At 41.5% G+C, this 22,868-nt stretch overlaps 1 protein-coding gene across 1 annotated transcript in view; it reads right to left on the bottom strand.

Annotated features, from left to right (window-relative positions):
* The window catches only part of KLHL4 (kelch like family member 4), a 39,317-nt gene that overhangs the window by 13,516 nt on the left and 2,933 nt on the right, over positions 1-22,868 (bottom strand). Inside the window, exons 2-4 of the mRNA XM_064158953.1 lie at positions 3,502-3,675; positions 2,484-2,620; positions 1,456-1,652 (exon numbers count right to left, since the gene is read on the bottom strand). Of these exons, the coding sequence (XP_064015023.1) occupies positions 1,456-1,652; positions 2,484-2,620; positions 3,502-3,675 (508 nt within the window). The remainder of the gene's footprint in view (positions 1-1,455; positions 1,653-2,483; positions 2,621-3,501; positions 3,676-22,868) is intronic.

The raw sequence follows: 22,868 nt of genomic DNA on the forward strand, positions 1-22,868 counted from the left end.
CAAATCTGGTAGGTGATTTTATAACATGCAAAATCCTCTTTTCCTGGCTGCATGCAAAATACCAGAGGCAGCTCTAGAGGAGGAAATAGTTCTGGTTGTTTTCAGGAGGACATAATGTAAAGCCTGCATGCATGATACTGCTGAGACTAACATAAGACACTGCTCTTAAAGACTCAACTCTCATTTTTGTGACACAGATTTAAAAAAAAAAGTCTAACTCCTGGGGAAGACTGGAGGATTTGAATGGTTAAAAAGAAATCTGACCAAAACAGGCTCTCTTATTGATTGCCATCATAGAATCATATGGCTAACCATATGATTTTGCTTCAGTTTTGCAGAAATCTGGTCTGTGAATTTTAAATGCTTTAAGTTCATTCCCATGTCTTATGGCTAGTGGGAGAAGAGAGCCAAAAGCAGAGTGGAGAGGTACCTGATTTTGATTAGTGTACAATGGTGTGGAGCTGCAAGGACAACACTATTGTACAAAAGCTGAGTGGACCTCTAACTTTAATGCCCTTTTTCAACTGTAAAATATAGAAGGAATCTAGATTGCTGCTAAACAAACCATTCGTTAGTATGACAGGCAGGAGCACAACCAGTGCCCTCAATCTGCAAGTGCCACTCTCGTTTATTTCAGCATGTGGAAATGTACAATCTCTTGGTGGAATTCTTTCAGCACAATGAAGCCTCTAAACTGGTTTTGACATACTACACTAATATTTCAAGCATAAAGCTTCCATGGGTCTCCTAACAAGTAGTTCCTTTTCTATATCTAGCTGTAGCAGTTGCTATTCTTTTTGTGCTTAAAGTTGCTGTAGCTCATCTTGTTGCCCTGAATATTTATCCCCTGATTTGGTTTCACAGCTAGCTATCTTGCTTCTGTTTCCCACACTTTGAATATTCATTTCTTGCTTTGAGCCAGGGAAGGATTATGCTTCAGACAGGGATGTGCTTCTTTTTAGCATTCCACATCTTTCTCATACATTCTTAATTTTGGCTCTTTTTGTGTGTCTCACCTTAAAATCAGCTTTAGGGTGTCCTTTGTGCTGAATAAAAAGCATAAGACTGGTCCATTGCAGTTTGCTTCTTGACATTAGCCATGTTAAAGCCCTGTTACATTTCTTGGAAGAAATACATACCAGTCCTACTGCAAATTTAAGTTTGATAAGTCTGTGCTTCCACAAAGCAAACCTCTGAGTCATGATACCACAGAACTGAATATCTGTTGTTCCAAGCATGCTTTTTTCTCTTAAATCCCCCTTAAGAGACTGATCTGGGCAGAGATGTCCCTGTGTCAGAGACTTTACAGAATGAACCTTGCCAGCATAGGACGAGCATCAGTCTAGGAGAGAGCAGTAGCCCTGAGCCCTGCTCCACTTTGCCATATGTTTTCCAGGAGAACATTCTCACTTGCTGTTAACACTATAACTGGAAAGCAGTCAATTGTTATCTTACCATGGTGTATGTGTGTGCCACCTTCAGCAGCTCTGAGCAGCCCTGAGCATCTCCAAAAGAGCGAATCCCCAGGCAGTTGGAAGGGTGAAGCTGCTTCATGAGGAAGTTGCAGCATACTTCAATAACCTGGGAGAGCTGGAGAAGACAAGCTGCAGCTAGCAAACTTTCTATAGTGTCTTCCTTTAACTCTAGAATACCTGTGCAGTTTGCATATAGAGGGGAAAAAAAAATCTCAGTCATTTTCTTTGCATTTTTACTACTTGAAACCTTCCACTCGCTAGTTTTTATCCTTCTCTGGAAAAGTCTCAAAATAATTGTGCTGTGATTCACATGTTCATTTTCCTTCCTTGCTGAAGGATTCTTTAAAGACATATTTTAACAGACTTAACTGATTTAGTGGACTTCGAATGCAAGAACTGGAGCAATTTTATTGGCACTGTAACAGTATTAGATCTGATTTTGTCTAAAAAGAAAAAAATGAATTTATAAATTCTGGTTCCTGGAAAGGGACTGTTTACAAAGGCCTGTGGAGATAGGACAAGGGTCACTGGTTTGAAATTAAGGAAGCGAGGATTTAGAATAGAAACTGAGAGGTAGTTATTTATCATGAGGATGGTGGCACACTGGAACAGGCTGCCCAGGGAGGTAGTTGAAACGCTATCTCTGGAGATCTTCAACGTCAAGCTCAACAGAGCTCTGGGCAATCCGATCTAATGGAGGATGTCCCTGCTCTGATGCAGGGGGCTTGGACTGGATGACCTTTGGAGGTTCCTTCCAACCCAACCCAATCATCAAGTCTATCCATCATGTTAGACAGTGTTTCATGTGTATCTTCTAGATTAAGTTTTTACATAAGCAGCAATATTTATTAATCCTCTCTAGAAACAGGTGTACATCACCCATGCATGAATTGTGCTTGTATTTATATACTGGAATGAAATGGAAGAAGTGACAGTTGTGTATGTGTCGAACAGATTTTATCTTCCTTTACAGCAGTGATGTTGTAAAGGCAGCAGAGGAGGAATTACCTGTGTAAGCGTAGCGCACCAGAGCCTGCAGTGCATCAGGGTCTACTCCCTCCATCTTGATCTCTTCTTGTTTTGCTTCACGCACATCATTAGTAAACATTGCAGCAAAATAATCAGACACTGCACTGAGTACCAACCTTCAAATAAAAGCATTTTAAGAGGACTGAAAATTAGTTATTCATCTCAATAGCAAGCATGAAATGCAGTATTATTATCTAATGAATTGTGTGTGCAATAGGAACATTGTCTTTAGCAGAGGAGTCAAATCTACAGCAGTGAGCAATAAAGTTAAAAGACTAATTAGTAATCTTATTTTCTCCCCTAGTGCTTGTTTGGGCAGATTTTCTTCACAGATCACTCTACAGTTTGACAGCAGAAAGATGAGATGGAGAATGTCAATGGTTGATCTTGGAATGTCATTCTGTTTGGAATAATGAATGTGAAATATTGAGCACATCATTATTATAGTCACTGTTCACTCATAGCTAGAGAGACAGGGATCTACTGGAGAGAGTCTAATGGAAAGCTGAAGGGACTGGAGCATCTTTCTGATGAGGAAAGGCTGAGGATCTGGGGCTGTTTAGCCTGGAGAGGACCAAGAGAGGGTCTTATCAATGCTTATCGATATCTAGAGCGGGGGGGGGGGGGGGTTGGAGAGAATGAGGCCAGACTATTTTCAGTGGTGCCCAGTGGAACAACAGGAACAAACTTGAATGCAGGACATTCCACATAAATCTAAGGAAAAACTTCTTCCCTTTGAAGGCCATGGAGCACTGGAGCAGGCTTTCCAGAGAGGTTGTGGAGTCTCCTTCCCTGGAGACTTTCAAAACCTGCCTGGACATTGCAATCCTGGGTGACTCAGCTTTACCAAGAGGGTTGGACTGGATGATCTCCAGAAGTCTCTTCCAACCCCTACCATTCTGTGATTCTGTGATAACTAAGCAGAGTAGACATAAACCGAGCAAGCATTTGGACGTTTCAGGCTTTGAAGCCATGTAAGCAATAGTGGGAATAGTACCTGTGAGCTGGAATCTTTTGGTCTCCAGCTATAAGAAGAACATCACAAAGCTGTTTCTGCTGCAGATAACTTTCCATCTTGCGGAACGTTTGCTCTGCGTGGTTTGTAGACTGGAAATACTCATCTGAGCCATTGGTGTTCATTCCAAGCAGGGAGCTGCTGGTCGTTGACAGCCTGTGAGAGAAAGCAGCCATGTGATGAGTGTAGCTTCACAGCTGCTGATTATGCTCTTCATACCATTTTTGTTCACATGGCAGTACAAAAGAGTTTAAAATCATCAAGCCCTAAGGACCCTGCTCTTACTCTGCCTCCTTCCAGTTTTTCTGCTCGTGATCTGCAAGTTGTTTACTAGGCTGCCCACAAACCATAGTTTGCCAGTTACCACTGGCTTTCCTGCTTCCCCTCAGTTTTGTGACAGTAGTGCACTGTTCGCACAGTAGTAGTGTGACAAATACAGCCCCTGATCATTCACAAGCAGAATACAATTTCCTGTGATGCTAATAGCTAAGATACCTCATGGCATGAAATTTTGGGTATTACATCATTAGGACTTCTCGTTCTCTTCTTATTTTTGTATTAAATGACATTAAACCATAGAAATGAATCAGAACACAGTTTACAAGGACCATATAATGCTAGACAAATTACCAAACTGAAAGCTGATGAAAGCAATGCACTTTTAGAATGTATATGATGATTTCTGAGGTTCCTTCCAACCTAAGCCATTCCAGGCTTCTATAATTCTCCCTTTCATATCATCTATTAGTAAGGTGTAGAGCAGCTGGGTTTTAAATTTCCAAGCCCAGTCAGGAAATGACAGTTGGTTGACTACATTTACAGGTCGTCTTTGATACTGTTAATGCATGTGCATAAGTGATTAGGACAGATAAAATCTATTCATTAAATTAATTTATTAAATTCAGCAGAATATTGGATTCCATTCATAACTGAGTCCAGAAAATAAAGAAACAAAAATGGATAACTCGGATGGGATCAGTAGTATTATCAAAAAAACAGAGATAAGTTGCACCTCATATATCTCATATATCATGGACTTCAAATATCATTCCTCATTAAATGGCTAATCAGAATCCAAGGGAAATAGTAATCAGATTATTGAATTGAGAGACAATAGAGTTTTCTGTTCCTTCTGCAGTACAAGAAGTTACTGTACTTTCTACACACTTTTCAGAATGGTGCAGAACAAAGCCTCAGTTGCTATGGCTATTGTGGATCTGTTTTTTTCCCAACATAACTCTTTTTTCTTCATCTGAAAATCTATGGGTATGATTTTTTTCTGGGTTTCTGTGCCATATTTATAGATGTCCCATAGGCCATTTGGAATGTGGCAGCTCTTGTACAATGGCATGTCAAAATCTTTCAGAGCCCTTGTCTCTTTAGTACATGTCAGATGTACCAGATTCCAGTGTATTCATAGAACAATTTATTCTAGAGAATACCTTAAGATCATTGAGTCCATCCATTAACCCAACACTGCTAAGGCCACTGCTAACACCTGTCCTTCAGCACCTTTTAAATAGCTTCACAGGCAATGATTGGACCACTGCTTCTGGGCTGCCTCTTCTAGGGCCTGACAACCTTTTAGCAAAGAAACTCATAGAGGCTCACCTTTGCCAGGCCCACAGGCTGTGTGAGATCATACAAGGTGTGCAGAGGTGTGGTATTTCAGGAGTAAATGGGGTAGGTCAGCCCTCAGCTGTTTGTCCCCTGGGAAAGAGCAGACCTGAGCACCATAATCCTCCAGTGCACTGCATGTGTGCACAGTATGTGCACTTGTGTTTTCTGTCTGGGCAGCTCAAAGTGCTAATTGCAAACACAATGAGAGATACCAAATCAGTGCATCAAAGTCTAGCTTCCTTTTGAAGCTCTCTATTACAATTTCCAGTGCATTTTCTTTTCTTTCTTTTCCACAAGAAAAAGGGGCAAATCAAGTTCACCCACAATGCCTCTCCTTTGTAGTTTACAGCTTACAGAAATTAATTTGTCTCAGTGACTTTAATGGCTGTACTTCTGTATTTGTTTTCCTTCGATGCTCCATTGAAAATGAAGGAGCTGCAAAATTGGATTATATGCCCATTAGCTTTGGATCAGCTCCTTGATGCCAAATTCAGACTCCATAACATTCGTATTTTGCTGTTTACCTCCGAAGTTTTCTTTAATGATTCTCAGAATTTTTTTTTCCAGAAAACATCTCTTTTGAGGTTCATTATATTCTCTCTGTGTATTGTATTTAGAGCTCTATTACATTGCACCCCTGATGTTTGCAGAAATCAATTAAAACAATACTCAACCATCCCTAGTGCTAGTTTCTTGAAGTAAATAATTCCCCATAATGTCTATGGTAAAACAATCGGTTTTAGGCTGCAAATATTTACAGAGGGACTTGAAGTCTAATAATTTCCTTCAATTCTAGGTACTTTTGTACCTAGACCTTTACAGCAGAAATGCCACTAATGTAATTAATTCTTTGGAGGACTAAGGTCTTCAGGGACCAGAAAAATACTGGAAATGAAAATAGGTGCTCCATTAACTGTGTTAATATTATAATTGCTGCTTTAGCTTCCACAGCTGGTTCAAAATTGTACCTGTATTTTATTACAGAAGGTAAAAATCAAATTGGAAGAGAAATATTTATACATGTTCCTTAGTGTAGGAACAGGGGGTGCTGTGGACTGTAATACTGAAGCAGTCAAGCTGGCTGTAAGTGTGCTAGCAAGAATATATCTCCCTGTCATATCTTGTTCTGTGTGGGATGAGTTAATTAAGACAGTTCAAGGTCCACATGAACCTGCTCAGAAAGGAGGAAATATTTGTTTTCTATAGAACGTGAACAAGTTTGCACAAACAAAACCTGAATATTGCACAAGAGAAGTTGTAAAACTGCATGAGCTCTGTCATGAGCAAGGAATTAGCTTTCCACTTGGGAGAGGAAATTATCAATGAGCTGTTCTCAAGTATCAGAAACCCAAATTGCTTAATGTCAACTTTGCGCTCACGTTCACCGTGCCAAGTTGTTTTAACACCATTAGCGTTAGTAATAAGGCCTTAAGAAGGTGGATTAGCCTGGAGAGAGCAGAGATAAATCTATATTTAAATGATTCTAAAGTAGTTGAACTCAGTGAATTTCCTCCTATGTATAGAACAAAGTGAAATAATCTCTGAGGTTTTGCTGTGGGGATTTGTAAGGACCAGTGCAAATATGGTGCCGCTTTTTAGAAGGGGAAAGGTGAACTTTTGAAAGGGACAATGTAAAGTGAAAACTCAAAGAAATAATCAAAAAGCCTTAAGTGCCTGGGTGACATGAAGGAGAGAAACACCAGTCAGTGTGGTTGTTCAGAGTAAATCATAGCAGAACGATTCTCTTATTTTTTTTGACAAGATAGCAAAGCTTACTGGGAGGAAAACATTAGTTGTCAGAAGTCATCTTGACTTTCGGATGGGTTGTGACACTATTTCACATGGCATCTGCAAAATCGAGCTAGCATGGCATGTTTTAAATGTAAAGAATATAGGAGGAGGGAATAACTTGCAGAGTTAGAGCTGAAATGTATCAGGGATTCAGTTTCAAAGGCAGGTGATGTTCTGAAGGTATTCCAGGCAAATTCAGTCTAATGCAGACAAGCATATGATAGAACCACAGAATCACAGAGTTAACCAGACTGGAAAAGACCTCTAGAATCACCGAGTCCAACCTATCAGCTAACCCTTCTAACCAAACCATGGCACTAAGTGCCTCATCCAGCCTCCTCTTAAGCATCTCCAGGGATGGTGACTCCACCTCCTCCCCAGGCAGCCCATTCCAATGGGCAATCCCTTTTTCACGAAGTATTTCTTCCTAAACATCCAGCTTAAACCTGCCCTGGCACAGTTTGAGGCTGTGTCCTCTTGTTCTGTCCCTGGGTGCCTGGGAGAAGAGACCAACCCCACCTGGCTACAGCCTCCTCTCAGGTAGTCATAGAGAGCAATGAGGTCTCCCCTGAGCCTCCTCTTCTACAGACTGAACACCCCCAACTCCCTCAGCTGCTCCTCATAAGGCTGCACTCCAGCCCCCTCAGCCGCCTTGGTGCTCTTCTCTGGACACATTCCAGTACCTCAACACATTTCTGAAATTGAGGGGCCCAGAACTGAACACAGCACTCAAGGTGTGGCCTGACCAGTGTTGAGTACAGGGGCAGAGATGCCATTGGCCTTCTTGGCCACCTGGGCACACTGCTGGCTCACATTCAGCTGACAACCAGTACCACCAGGTCCCTCTCTGACTAGCTACTCTCCAGCCACTCTGTCCCCAGCCTGTAGCACTGTATGGGGTTGTTGTGGCCAAAGTGCAGAACCTTGCACTTGACCTTGTTGAAACTCCTGGTGTTGGATGGTGCCCATCTGCCCCGCCTGCCCAGGTCCCTCTGCAGAGCCCTCCTACCCTCCAACAGATGACACATGCTCCCAGCTTGGTGAAACAGGCTTTTGTTATTGCATCAACGTATGGCAGTGAGCCACAAGCTTTTCAGGATCAGGATCCAGATTCAGAATTTGAATTTGCTCTTGTTCTTAGTGAATGATAGAAAATATTTACCTCTCAAAGATGTGCTCACACTTGCTGAATGAAGCACTGGCTAAGAAAAGACAGGTGAGATAAGAGATTATACTGGACCCCAGACAAGCCGTAGCTCCAAAATGGTGTGTAGGTAAAATTTCTTTCTTCTCTGGTCAGGAGAATCAATGTGATGAGCTTCCTGATTCACTCCAGGCCTACAATTCTTTACCTGAATTATGTTATTTTTTTTTCTTTTTCTGTCTTCATAAAGTACTCTTCATTAATCAGCACAGCTCTCTTCATTAATCAGTATATATAGGGTAAGTTCAAATTTCCTCATTATTTAATTAGAACATAAATGCCATTTATTTGCCGTGTGCTTTTTAAAATTCAGTAAGTTTTTTAAGTGCCACCTCAGATGTGCTTTTGGCCAGAAACCAGAACATAAAGCTGAGGAAACTTAGAAGCAGAAACCAAGATGATGAAATGTAGTGTTTTAATTTTGTTGTTCTTGCTAAGGCCATCACTTGTATTTTGTGATATATGTTCGTTGGATATACCTGCCACAGTGTTAGTGAGATTCAGTTTAGACAAGTTCAGTTATCAGTGTCGCTTACAGATTCTGATTTGGGATCACCTTACCTCTGCACTGTAAATCACACCAGGCGTCAGCAGCAGACTGGATACCAGCTCTAGACATTAGACATCCAAACCCCTTTAATCAGAACTGCTAGCCCAGTGTGATTTCAGCTCTGTGGTGCTGTCTCTGTGCTTTAGCGGTGACAAGGCACAAGACAAAACTGCAGCTTCATCAATTCAGTTTGTTTGTGCAGCAATATTTACAGCACAACTCTTTTTTTTCCTCTCTGTTTCTGCTTATTCTAGAAAATTACAGTCAGCCCCCACATAGGCAGAGTCTGTTCTGTGCAGCTGTTTGAGCTCTGACCCTCTGCTGGGCGATGTCATGTGGTTGGAGATTGAGAGATGCTGTTTTCCTACACGAAATCATAGGGCTGTAGCATCTGTTACAGAAACCCTCTCAGCTGGCTGAGAAACAAGAAAATATTTCAGCCATGGCTGAACACAGTTAAAACAATGACATAATCGATGCACCTGTACTAATTGCATGCTGATGTAGTTAGACCACACCAGTAGCTGAAATTTGTTCTCTGTAAATGTGACAGATAAAGATTGTGTTGTCGAGACTATGGGTAAAAAACTCCAAAAGAGTATGGAAAATTGTGCTATATGTTGATGACTGCTGAGGTAGTAACATTAATGTAAGGTAGTACCAATGACAGCAAACAAATAAGCAGTTGAAATGTAGGATTCTTTAGGTTAGCAGAGAACCTGTCTACATTGGAAGTTCACACTGACAGTTCCACTAGAAGTCAGAGCTCTTGAAACTGCCTGGTTTGAATAACTTTTATTGTTCATAATAAGACAAAGCTGCCAGGTTTCTCCATTGGCATTAGTTGGAAGACCATTTCCCGTTTGAGATTACAAGTAGAAATGTGCATACCATTAGACTTGGGAGCTTCAGCATACCACTGAAAGTCCTGTAACTGCTCTGAGTTCTGTTCTCCCCACCAGACATGGTAACATACAGATTGCCATTATGGTTTGTGCCAGGGTGAATTAGGATTATCAAGTTTTGAATTCCCACATGAATAGGAAGTGTGTGTTTGGTGGGGTAATTTGAATGGAAAACAGAGGCTGTAACCAAACTGGCCTCAGAGCACCATACAGCCCTTTATGACTTCATGTTACGAAGAGAGATAGATCCAAACACTCTCCCCAGTAAGCTGTTATCCTTTGGAAATTGTGTATTTATTTATTCAACAGGGAAGGTTAGTTATAAAATTGTTTTCTAGGCCTAGTGCAGATTGTTCTTGTTAGCATGGGCTGAGTTTTTGCTACTAGGCACACAATCTGTTGAGAGCTTCTTCCATTCCTCTGTTGGAATACACACTGTATTCATTGATGTTATCTAATAGAGAACAATAACCAAGAGAAATGTTTCAGGTGAAGAGAGAGGAATATAGTAAATAAGATCTTAAAATTAACCTTTGCTGTCATAATGGCCAGTGTGGTGGGGGGCATTTATCTCAAATACCCAAATCATTCCCAATGCCTCAGAGCACCTTTACTCTGTTTGCACACGTACAGAATGGTTATTATGTATGTAGTTATATGCTGTAGTACACCATAGGCTCAGGTTGGAAGGAACCTCAGAGCTCTTCTCTTCCAACCTCCCCACCATGGGCAGAGATGCACCTCTCAGATAAACTCAGCTGCTCAACCTGGCTTTGAGCAGTGAGCACAGTCTCCCTGGGCAACCTATTCCAGAATCTCACCACCCTCCTACTGAAGAACTTCTTCCTAAGATCCAGGCTAACTCTGCACTCTCTCAGCTTCAAACCATTGCCTCTTGTCCTGTCTCTAGACACCCTCATGAAAAGTGCCTCTGCAGCCTTCCTGTAGGATCTTTTCAGGTATTGGAAGGCTCTAAGGTCCCCCCAGAGTCTTCTTTTCCCCAGGCTGAACAATCCCAGCTCCCTCAGTTATTGTACATTGAAATTTACCACGCAAGATGTGGTGTCATGTAAGCTATCAGGAATATTCCAGTGTCTTAATTAGTGCAGACTCCAACAGTACCAGAAGCATTCTGCAGTTGTCCCTGCAATGCCTGGCTTCTAATCTACCATTTAAATTACGTGATTATATTGGAGGGGAATTCAAAGTCATGACAGTGAAATTCAGTGAGGCTGACTACTTCTTGCTCACCACTCTTGTAGCTGGTGACAATATTGTTAGATAATTTAATAGCGTCTTTATGAAGACCAGAAGCTGATGTGACCAGAAGGCACCATGTAGCCCTATCTCGAGCTGTCAGAATGTACAAATGAAGAATAATGACTAAATGCTGGACCTCAGCTTGTTGCATTTTTAGCTAGAGGACACACTAAAAGAAATAGAAGCCAATGGCACAAAACCAAAGAACATTCAAACAAAAAACCTAAATGCTTTAAATCTAAGTGTGACTATTGGCAGATCAAACTGGTTAAGTCCATGTTTCATACTTCATTAAGGGCCTTTCAGAAAGACTCTTGATAGGAGAGATTGCAGGGAAGACAACCTGTGTGTGCTATCCCCTTTCACTGCTTTCTTTGTGAGAAAGAGAAGTGTCTTTACTACCTTTACAGACAGGCTATTAGGCCTACTCTTATCCACCAGTATCAAGTGTATTTAACACTATTTCTGACAATATGTCTCGAGAAATCCTCTTGCTGCCATTGTTAACTTAGTATTTGTCCTGATAGATAATACTGAAAACTGCCCCCTCATGCCAGGGTCTGTGCCAACAGCAGTTTGATGTAAATGGATTAGAATAAAGACAGGAACTCTAAATAAAAGTAGTATATGGAATCAAAAGAAAACTAAAGAAAGGCTAAAAGGTGCAGGTGGAATCAACATGAACTGTGGAAAGTACTGCATGGAGTATTATTATGACAGATTTTTTTTTTCCTGGAGTGCCTGTAGTAGTCACATTTCCAGGCTGGAGGGATGCAAAATCACTTTGTGAGGCGATCTTACCAAAAAATCTCCGAGCAATTTTGTCACATTTATACAACAGAATTTTTGTCAGGGTTGTAATACAACAATGACTAAATGAAACATGTGCCAGAATGCTCTTATCTAAACTTAGAGTCATAGAGTCAGTCAAGGTTGGAAGGGACCACAAGGAGCAGCCAGTTCCAACTCCCCTGCCATGGGCAGGGACACCCTAGCCTTGATCAGGCTGCACACAGCCTCATCCAGCCTGGCCTGAAACACCTCCAGGCATGGGGCCTCAACCACCTCCCTGGGCAATCCAATCCAGGCTCTCACCACTCTCATGCTCAACAACTTCCTCCTCACGTCCAGTCTGAACCTACCCACCTCCAGCTTTGCTCAATTTTTGCTATTTCTTTAGATTTCTCTTCTTTCTTTGTCCCTAGGGTCTTACCTTTCTGTTTGTCATGAGTGTAGAGGTCGCCTTAATATATTACAAAGGCTTTCCTTCAAATAGTCTCTCTTAGAAACTGACCTTGCATTTGAGAGAGATTCTAGGGTATGGGAAAACCAAGAAGCCCTCAACAACAGTCTATGGAATAAAGGAAAACTAACAGATGAGAAAGTGAAGAGTCTAGAAGCTAGTTTCACATTTCAGTTCTGTTATTCTTCAAAATTTTCTGGAAAAAAAGGATTGTGATTGAAAGCTACTTATTAGAGAAGGTAAAAATCTGTGGGGTTTCCATCAGCTGATTTTCAAAGTGTCACAGCATTAGCAAGGGAGCAACCTTTTCATTTAATGGCATGATCCATGAGGAGCAACAAAGGATATTTCAGGAACTACAGAGAGTCAAAAGAAAACAACTTGTGACAATTCAAAAAGGAGGCTTCAACCTGATGTAGTGTTTAAAACATCTAAGGGGATCATTCCAGATGAAGAATAAGTAGCTTGCTAGGCAACATATTGGAGCTTTATTGCTCCACTGAGCAGGCCAACCTGTCCTTCCAATCCTGCCTTTACTTTTTGCTTAATGTGTTAAATCCAAGTTCAACTTCACTGTAGCACTAAATGAAAAAGTGTAAGGAAACCTTAAACAGCTAAATAGTAACTGAGCTACCTCTTGAATGAGAAGTAAGAAGTATGCATGAGCTCTGTTTCTTTGTGGCATCCCGTGGGAGCTTCATGCTGATCAACTTTATTGGCATGCTGTAAAACCAAGTCACTCTGAATTTTTTCGGGGATCCTTTAAGTGAACTTAAAAAGCAACAAGTTATGAGCAAAAACTACTCCTGAGTTACACCCTTGTTCCTTTCTGTGCTTTTCTTACTGCTTATTTGCATTCTGATTGACCAGTCTGGCTCCTGCATGATCACAATGCTGTAGCTTCCCAGGAAGCTGTCTTATGCTGCTTGTAAATCCACTCTGACAAGACGTAGCCGGAGACTGAGTTGGCTGTTCTGCTGGGCGATTTTACTAGGTCAGGCATCTCTGACAGAAAGATCAAGAATCCATCCCAAGCAGCTGTACTATCACATGGAATGGGGGCTAGGGGGTTGTGAGTAATGGCACGAGAAGGAATGTCTGGCTTTACATACAGTTTTCTGTAAACTGCATGGCCCAGAAATGAAGCACAAAATTCTCCAGTGTAGGACAAAATGGGAACCTTTCTGCAGAAGGCTGTAGTTGTCATGTCCAGGATAACTGGTGGCTTGCGTTGCTCCACTTAAGTTACTTAGTAGCAAGAATCAATTTCTGCCTCTTTCCTACCTCATCTAAACCTGTTGTACTAGGGCTAAGACCCTACATATCTTTAATGTGCTCGTTTTCAGACATTACCCTCTGATGCTTAAATGAGTGAGGTTCACAAATAGGCACTGCTGGCAGGCAGATAGGCGCTGCTGGCAGGCAGATAGGCACTGCTGGCCGGTGAATAGGCAGTACTGGCAGGCGAATAGGCGCTGCTGGCAGGTGAATAGGTGCTGCTGGCAGGCGAATAGGCGCTGCTGGCAGGTGAATAGGCAGTACTGGCAGGCGAATAGGCGCTGCTGGCAGGTGAATAGGTGCTGCTGGCAGGCGAATAGGCGCTGCTGGCAGGTGAATAGGTGCTGCTGGCAGGCAGATAGGCGCTGCTGGCAGGCGGATAGGCACTGCTGGCAGGCGAATAGGCGCTGCTGGCAGGCGAATAGGCACTGCTGGCAGGTGAATAGGCGCTGCTGGCAGGCGAATAGGCGCTGCTGGCAGGTGAATAGGTGCTGCTGGCAGGTGGATAGGCGCTGCTGGCAGGTGAATAGGCGCTGCTGGCAGGCGAATAGGCGCTGCTGGCAGGCGGATAGGCACTGCTGGCAGGCGAATAGGCGCTGCTGGCAGGCGAATAGGCGCTGCTGGCAGGCGGATAGGCGCTGCTGGCAGGCGGATAGGCGCTGCTGGCAGGCGGATAGGCGCTGCTGGCAGGCGGATAGGCGCTGCTGGCAGGCGGATAGGCGCTGCTGGCAGGCGGATAGGCGCTGCTGGCAGGCGGATAGGCGCTGCTGGCAGGCGGATAGGCGCTGCTGGCAGGATTGGTTTCTGTAGTTATTGATATTTGTTTAAACCAATATGTAGCCATTATAAACACCATCTCAAACGGCAGAACATACTATTTATTCAGAGTATGTCTTTATTCTCTTCTTCATTGAGTATGTTATTGGTTTACTGAATAAGTGCAAGTCAAGAGCTTTTAACAGCATATTATGGGATTTCCTCAGCAGCACATCCATAAACAGGCTTTAATTTGTAGCTTTTTAAAGACAAAACATTTTCTCTTAGCTTTTTTTTGTTGTTGTTTTGTTGGGAAGGGTTCAGATTAAAACTTTTCAATTGTAAGTGAAACTTCAAGGCCTTGTAAGTTTAGTGCTCACCATACTGGTTCCTGGCATACTTTTGGATCCAATAATACAACTCTTAAAAGCTGCTTCATGAGCTTGCAGCTAAGCCTAAAAGTAGTTATCTGTCTGCTCTCTGGCTGCATGTACTTGTGTCTCCAGAGCTGCACGCTGTATGCATTTACAGGTCCATCCTGCACAGGCGTTACCATTCACATAGCTGAATTCATCAACAGTGTTAATGCCGTTGTGGAGCACCTTGCTTGGAGAGACAATGAGAAGGCACTCTGTTCATGGAAGGAACCAGGAGTGGATAATAGTATACAGAAATCATTTGCCACCACTCTGATTCTAAATGAGGTCTCTTAAACCCAAGAAAGGGAAATGCTGCAAAATTTGAAAGAGTAATTACTGTTCAAGAATTCCAGTTCTGTGTTTTCTAAATGCATGGAGCTGCTTCTCTCTGAAAAAGAAAAGGCAGCAAGCATCAGCATACACAGTGGCATGCTCATGGTCAGCCCCTCTGCCTGCTCAAGAGAGGCAGGTGAGTCTCTGATGATGACAGACTGCAGATGAAAAGGTTAGGAGGGAATGCAGACCATAGTGGCAGTGAGGTCTGCATGGAGCAGGGTATGTGGTATGGTTTGGTAAGCCATGGCTGCCCTAGGGTGAAAAAGGAGGACAGAAATGGTGTCACCAGGGCTGGCTTTCTCAGTGTGTTTTCAGTACTTGTATGGCAAAAGTAAATCTTCTGCTCTAAACAGATGACTAAGTAAACCATGAACCCAAATGGATCAAAACTGAAGGAAATGTTTGAGAAACTATCCTCAGTCTGGAAAAGAGAGGAAGTTAATGACAAAGCTTATAATTTATCATGGCAGAAATGGAAAGAAGTTACTTCCCCCAAAGATGCACAACATGACTAAGATAAAATTACAGAGCTATTTTTGCCTGCACATGTGTATAGCTGCAGCTCTATTTCTTCACTTTCTGAAGCATTCTGAAAGGGTCTGACATGGAGACACAGAGCCTTCCTGAGCATCTGTGCTAAATGAACACTGGAAAAGAGGTTTCCCTAGCAACGCAAGCCATATGTAATAGCTTAAAATAGCTTTTCTCCAACTCCTAGGATATCTTAGTGGTTTGCTCACAATTTCCATTTAAATCAAGGTATATTTGCCCAGTTCAATAAGGTTCTTTACTTTCTCAACTTCTATTAAAACGACAAGGCTTTGAAAATGCTCATTTCTTGCAAGAATGCCTCCCTTCAGGTAAACTGGAGCACTGAAAATGGTGACAGTAGCTGTCCACTTTAGCAGAAGCATTCTTTTTTCTCAATGCTCAGAACATTTTATTTTAAGTATGTTGGGGTCTCTACTGCTTGTTGTAACAGGAAACTTCTAGTTAAAATAGTATACTTTGATTCTTGTACTGTAGATGTCATGAGAAGATGAACTGTGCAACTGTATCGTGTAATGTGTGGGTCAGAATGTACAGGTGACCACTTGGCTTTTTAGTAGCAGTCTTCAGGGAAATACTGGTATTTGCAGACACTGATTAGTTCTGATTGTGTCCTTAGGAAAAGAGGTATTAGATGTTATCTTTAACATGAGTAAATTGTGATACCAAGAGGTTATGAGTTTATACATGAAGTAAACAACAAATATGAGGCACAAAACATAGGTATCGATTTTCAGATCCTGATACAACCACTTATCAAGTCACAGCTTTAGAAAGTTAGGAGCTGGCAGAGAGAGCTTGAATTTGATTAAATCAAGTGTCAATATGCAGGTAAGAGATATAGATTCTAAATGGGTCTCAGCTGAGACAACACTGGAGCAAACTTAGAGATGTGTAGTCTTTGTGTGCTCTTTCATCTCTAAGAAAGGCAGCCTTGTACAATTGTAGAGCACAGCAGGAGAACACTGTGCCTGTCTCCTGACAAAACCTTGCAGAACTGTAGTCGTTTAGACACTATATCAGATATACCAACCTCAAATCACGGTAGCCATTAGATACTACACTAAAATATTTGTGCTCATCCTTCTTGTAACCTGTGAGGAGCAGACAGCTTTTTAGTGAAATGCCCTGACCTATGCTGTAGAATAGAAATCAGTTACTAGAATGAAGTGAAAAATGTTTTATGGTAATAATTATTGGGTGGGCAGAATTGTCAGAAAGAGCCAGGCTCAGAGGTCTAGTTCTATCTGTTTTAATTAGCTTTGAGTTGAGTTTTGAGTATTAAACATTTGCTTAGAAAAGGAGGGCAGGGAGTGGACTAGGAGAAGATTTCATGTCAGAGCTGTGGGGAAAGTTCTCGTGCCAGTGTAGCTGATGATAGTCATTGAGGTCGAGCCTGATTTCACAGGGGAGGAAATTTTTTATGGCTTTGTTTTAGAGATTACTTTTAAAGCTCGTGTCCAGGTCTTAGCTTTTACTCTTTCTGTAAATCCTGACAGTACTTCGGCTTCACTTCTGTACTCATTTAGCTTGCATACACATTGGTATGGCATACACAAGCCACATTCTATATCTTATCACCTAGTATAGCCATTATTTAAATATAGTATCATTGCTTTCTTTTAGCAGAAAGAAAGGAGCTAAGCTGACATGGTAGATATTGAATGAGCTTAGCTATTTGAGTATACCAGCAAACCACAACCAACAAAATCCCTTTATTTCTTTAAATCTGGAAGATGTTGGTAATATTCCTCATTTCAAATTGCCCAAACTCTCCAATCCACAAACCCCCCAGTAAACATCAATTAGAAATTGCTTTCAGAATGCTGTCTAGCTATAGCTCTCCAATCAAGCAAACTCTCTCCCCTTTTTCCAAGAATCCTTCAACATCCATATGATTTCCTGTTGATCTTACAATTGCATAGACACAGTATGTCTGCAAAAGCTGCTCTGCATGTGTTTAATCATCTCCTTAACTTTTTCTGGAGACATTAAGAAGTGATTTTAAGAAGAATAATAACTCTTTAAAAAGTAATTTAACAGCTGTCTTTGCTGAGAGCAAGCTGTACAAAGTGGAAATGAGAAGCTAATTGAATCATAAAGTATTTTTTTTTAATTAATAGAATTATCTTAGTTTCTTAAATTACTTTTAAATGATAGGGTTTTTTTCCCCCTTGTCTGTAATATTTCATCTCTGAAAGCTGGGGATGCTAAATGTAAGCGTGTAAAATGTCAGGTGCTTTCAGGAAGTCAGGTTGCTTTGTGTGATAACCTCCTTGGTTGGGAGTTGGGGGACAGGGGTAGAAGTGCTGGCATCCAGTAATGCTTTTTAGCATCTGTGATTCTCAGTGTGAACTTATGCAAACCCCCCAGTCTTTTCAATAAATTCCCACTCTTTCCACAGGCTAAATATCAAATTAATTTCAAAACACAAGCCTACTCTTTCCATTATTTTTTAATAACTGTTTCAACCCACAGTAACTTCACCTACTTTTTGCCCTTTGAAGTTCCTCATAGTCTGTTATAACAAAAAAAAAAGAAAGAAAGAAAGAATGAAATCTGCTGAAGATGTCTTTGAGAAACATTGATTCTAATTCCTGTACCAAGGGCTCTTTGATGAGGCAACATCATTCATGAGAAACATTGATTCTGATTCCTATAGCAAGGGCTCTTTGATGAGGCAGCAGCATTCATTTACTCAGAATGACCTCATTGATCACTGTTGGCTGAAAAGTCCTCTCTCTCCTTGTGTTATTATTGACTTCCAGGAACAAAGTGCTTCTCCTGTTCTATTAAAACCTTGCATCAGATGCCACTTATGACTATATCTTCACAAATTTTCTACACTGAGCAAACATCAGATATCAAAGGAAAATTGACTTGGTTACTCTCATATAATTCTTCAGTCAATTGTGAGTGACTTTCTGTTAAATGCTATTAAAGCTCAACTTAATGCCACTGTTATTTCATGTGCTATGTGTGCCTAAAGTAATCCCTGGTGCTAGCAGATGCAGCATCTCGCTGGTGCCAGGAGGGTATTCACCAACCGTCACTGCCTGGAAAGTTACCCCCACACCCCTGCTGCTGCCTGCACTTCCACTGTGCAGGAGCCTCCAAAGGCCACATGAGCTGTCCAAACATCACTTCTGAGGGATCAGCTACAACAGTTAAAATAACTGATTCCAAATGTCTGCAGTTTCAAGTTCATATTTTGAACTTTAGTTAAAGGTCATCTTTAGAAGACAATTAGTTTTCACTTGTCCCTCGGGAAATAATGGAACGTTTTGGTTATCCATAGCACATTGGTATTAAATAATCATTTAAAGATACACTCCTGAAGTATATATTAAATTCTTACTAGAATTAAATAAACTAGAGCATATATAAACAGGCCAGAGGTGTAGTTTATCTCCTTAGCTTTTACTTCTTGCTGAATTCTGCAGTGTCAAAGTAATACAACTATTATTTCTGAGCACTTAGAAATAGAGGAGATGACTAACAGTCAGCAAGGATATATCAAGAGTAACAAGGCAAAATAAACTGAAGCCAGTCATTAATGGAATGTAGTAGGCGTTATGGAGAGCTCGGAATGAAGTAGTTGTCACTTGTAGCTTGGACGTGAGAATCTTAACCACTAGTACTAAAAATCTGAAATACTGTTTGGAGTAAACTGTCATGGAACAGGTGTGAAACAGAAGTCAGTGCTTCACTGACAAATAGGAGACTAAATCACTAAGGAACTTTCCACTAAAGCTCCACTGTCACAGAATCATAGACTAGACTGAGTTGGAAGGGACCTCCAAAGGTCTAGTCCAACTCCCCTGTGACTTTTCATACATTTTCTAGATTACTTGGAGAGAGAAGGACATACAGAGAGAGCTTTGACTGGAAGTTTATTACAATGTAAGATCATGCCAAGCAGAGAGGATCTGCAAATATATGAGAGCATAGGATCAGAACTGGACTTTAAATCAGCAAATTGGGGACGTTGGCTGATAAACCTAAGATGGGATTTATTTGTGCAAAGTACTATGTCCAGGAACAAATAACTGCAAACATGTACAGATGGTTAAGGAACAGGTCTTTGGTACAGGGTCTGGAGTTTCACAAGCCAGGCATCAGCAACAGCACAGGGCTGTTGACTGAAAAAAGCACTGAGCGGGATATTCAAACGGAATTTTAGTCAGAATGCCATGTAAGTAGTCCTGTGCTCTACACCCAAATTGTCAGGATATACCCAGAACATATCCAGATCTGACCACAGTGCTGCAAGTCCAGACAGATATGCTGCAGGGAGTCGGGAGAGCAGTGCAAATTGTCATCCTATTGTAGCATAAGACTTTGGAAAAAGATTGCCAGAACTGCAGCAATCTTCGAACACTGACAAGAATACTGTAAAGAAGAATTATGTAGGAATAAGAGTAAGGGGAACAATATGCTATCTCTAGCCTGGGGCAAAGATCAAGGAAATAATGAGCTTAAACTGTGCTGTAGAGAACCAAGGAAACACATTTAGCTGATCCAGCTTTGTCATAGAAGGATGAGCATGACATCTGAATAGATAGCCAGTGTCCTGTATAATGCTCACAAGCATTCATTTGCTAAGTTAAGATCTTCAAACTGTTGGATATTTAGTGGAAGTTAAATCAGGGCAGCTATATTTTCTTTCTAAAAGAAGGGCTGCTGATGAGTGAGATTAGCAATAATCATGTCTAATCTTTTACCTGAAGCCCCAGAGGTGTTCTTGAAACTGAATTTTTAGTCACGAGGGGAAAGAGTGTCATGATGGACTCTGAATGCAGTGCCTTCTGATCTCTGCAAAAGATACACCACAGTCATTCTGTTTACTTGGTTATTCTCTGAATCAGTGGCAGGACTCAGCTTCTTTGGATACCCAGACGTGGACTCGTAGTGGAAAGAAACCCTCTCAATCTGCTTTGCCCAGTGGTTTCATAGAATAAGCCATAGGTTGCTTTCTCACCAGGGAAGTTAGCACATGTTTTCTCTTTTGGAAATTATTTGTTGTGTTGGAAAATCAAGCAGACATCATTTCAGTGAGTATCTGTTACAAATTTTAGAGGATGTGATCAATGTGTGGTGTTATGGCCCTCCCCATAGGGGAGGCTCAACAGAAGGCAACATGACAGCATGTGTCCTTGATCTGTGTCACAGCCACTAAAGAAAAAAATGGCATTGTATGTGCAAGAAATTGGGGTCAGGCATGCACACTGATTTATTCATTTCCACCTGTTCAGGATCTTCTGGGATACTGCAACAATTCAAGGGGTATTTTCACCTTGTGGGACCTTTATTTCACAGTGGAACGTGAGCCAAGGTTGTTATCTGCTATTGGAAACAGAACAGAACTCCAGGCAAATCTCTCATGAAGGGGATAATATCCAAAATAGTTATGGATGTGTGTGTACATAAATAGGACAGTTAAAGAAATGACCTGTTAGTTATTTCCCTGTGGCTGAACAACAATGAAACAGACAATTAGATGAGCTACCAAAGTCAGTGAATGTCATAAACACTCACTACAGAAAGTGCATTGCCTCAATTAAGACGGGTACTCCTCCCACATACCTGTTTCCTCGTACATCAGAACTCACTGCTTGGACTCTGACATCAAGTGAGTTAGAAGAGTGTTTTATCTCATACATGGAAACCAGACAGCACCTATCTTTAGCAAAACTAGGGGCTACTACCCAACCTAGTTTGGCAGCAGTTCTTCAACCATCTTAGAAGAAAATGTGGTAGAAAAATGATGAATGGATGCCAGATTCATTATTGAAATTTGCCTGCTTTTGGGCAGCTGGGAAAAGAGTAGGCACACACACCACCAGCACAGGCAGTCTTCAGCACCACACTTGTACAGTCACAATCTACCTCCTAGCAAGCATGCATAAATGCATGTGGCAGTGTAGCACGGTAATGAATGCTCTGCATAGTGCTCACGTTCAAAGGTCAGCATAGTCATGCCTCTGAGGCCAAACTTTATCAAGTAATCAAGGTAATTCAGTATCAAAATTTCCTCTTATTAGGAGATGTCAGTACGTTTTCAGCTTGCATGCACAAGTGTGTGTTCATCTGCTGCCCCCCAAGAGCAACCCAAAATCTGGCCATGAAATCCTCAGTCTTCCCTGCTGTATCTGGACCACTGACACATCCCGTTCTTCAAAAGAAATGCAACTGCTCCACGGTCTCCCTGAAGGAGGAGCCTGGAACTTCAAAATATTCCAGGCAGAGAAGATCAGAGGTAGTCATCAACTACTTAAAATGCAGCAGAAGCAATTCACTGTTTATTTACTGTGCATTCTTCCAGAGCTCACTCAAGCTCCTACTTGTTTTAAGCAAAACCTAAACTCTTTGCAGGGTTTGGCACTGTTTGCATTGCTGTTCTCTGCAGGTTTTGGACCATCCCAGTGATATCATACTATTTTATAGTGGGAAAAAACAATGTACAAATAAAATAACTGAGTAGCTGTTCACATTTGAGCCAATTTCTCTAGTTTTCACCTGTGAAAGGGTCCCAGTCCTCATTCAGGGAGTGGCTTGTTGAGAACCTGATTAGATCAATGAGATGTATGGCATCCACTGCTTAGGTTTTTTCAAAACTATAGATGCAACTTCCAGAAAGATTTACAAGTCAAGGCCCATCATTATAGATGCTTCTAGAGGCTGTATGGTACCTGTGGAGTATGTTCCCTTGGCAGCACTGGATAATTGAGTCCCTAGGCATGCTGGGAGGCCTTACTTAAGCCATGTATTTGTTATGCACCTAGCATTTAGTGGTTGGTCACATCTTGACTGGCTACTGTTACCACAAAACAGCTGAGTTTTGGTCACTTACATCCTCATTTACTTTGTCAGTCATGTCATAGGATATCATCCAGGAAAAGGCCCGTGGGTCTGAAGTGCTTCTTTGGGTCTTTCTATTTAATTTGGGTACAGGAGTACCAAGGCAGATGGAAGGCAGCAGAAAGAAGCAGGTCGATACTGTTACAGTCAAAGCGGCAGTGTTGGTTGGAACATTCTTAAGTTCCTTTTCTTCCTCAGTACCTCAGCCTTAGCTCATCAAAGCTCAGTCTGTCACTGAAAACATTGACTTCTGAGGCTTCTAGGGAAAGACAACTCAAGTTTTTCTGAAGAAACATGGAATATTGCTTCCATGCTTCCAAAGCATTTTGCAGGAACCATTAAACCACTAGAAGAAATAGTCTGCTCAAGATTGAGGTACTGGCCTCGTTTTCTCTCCTTTTCTACCATTTTCAATGTTCAAGTGACATGTAGCTTGAGCCTTCAGCTAAAAATGGGACTCGGACAGGCAGAGGTGAACTCACTGGATTAAAAACAACCAGTCTGAAGATTTTCTGGAATAAGAGACAAATTTGTGTCAGATTATGATCATAGAATCATAGAATCAACCAGGTTGGAA

The sequence above is a fragment of the Pogoniulus pusillus genome, chromosome 19 (genome assembly GCF_015220805.1).
Source record: "Pogoniulus pusillus isolate bPogPus1 chromosome 19, bPogPus1.pri, whole genome shotgun sequence".
Lineage (NCBI taxonomy): Eukaryota > Metazoa > Chordata > Aves > Piciformes > Lybiidae > Pogoniulus > Pogoniulus pusillus.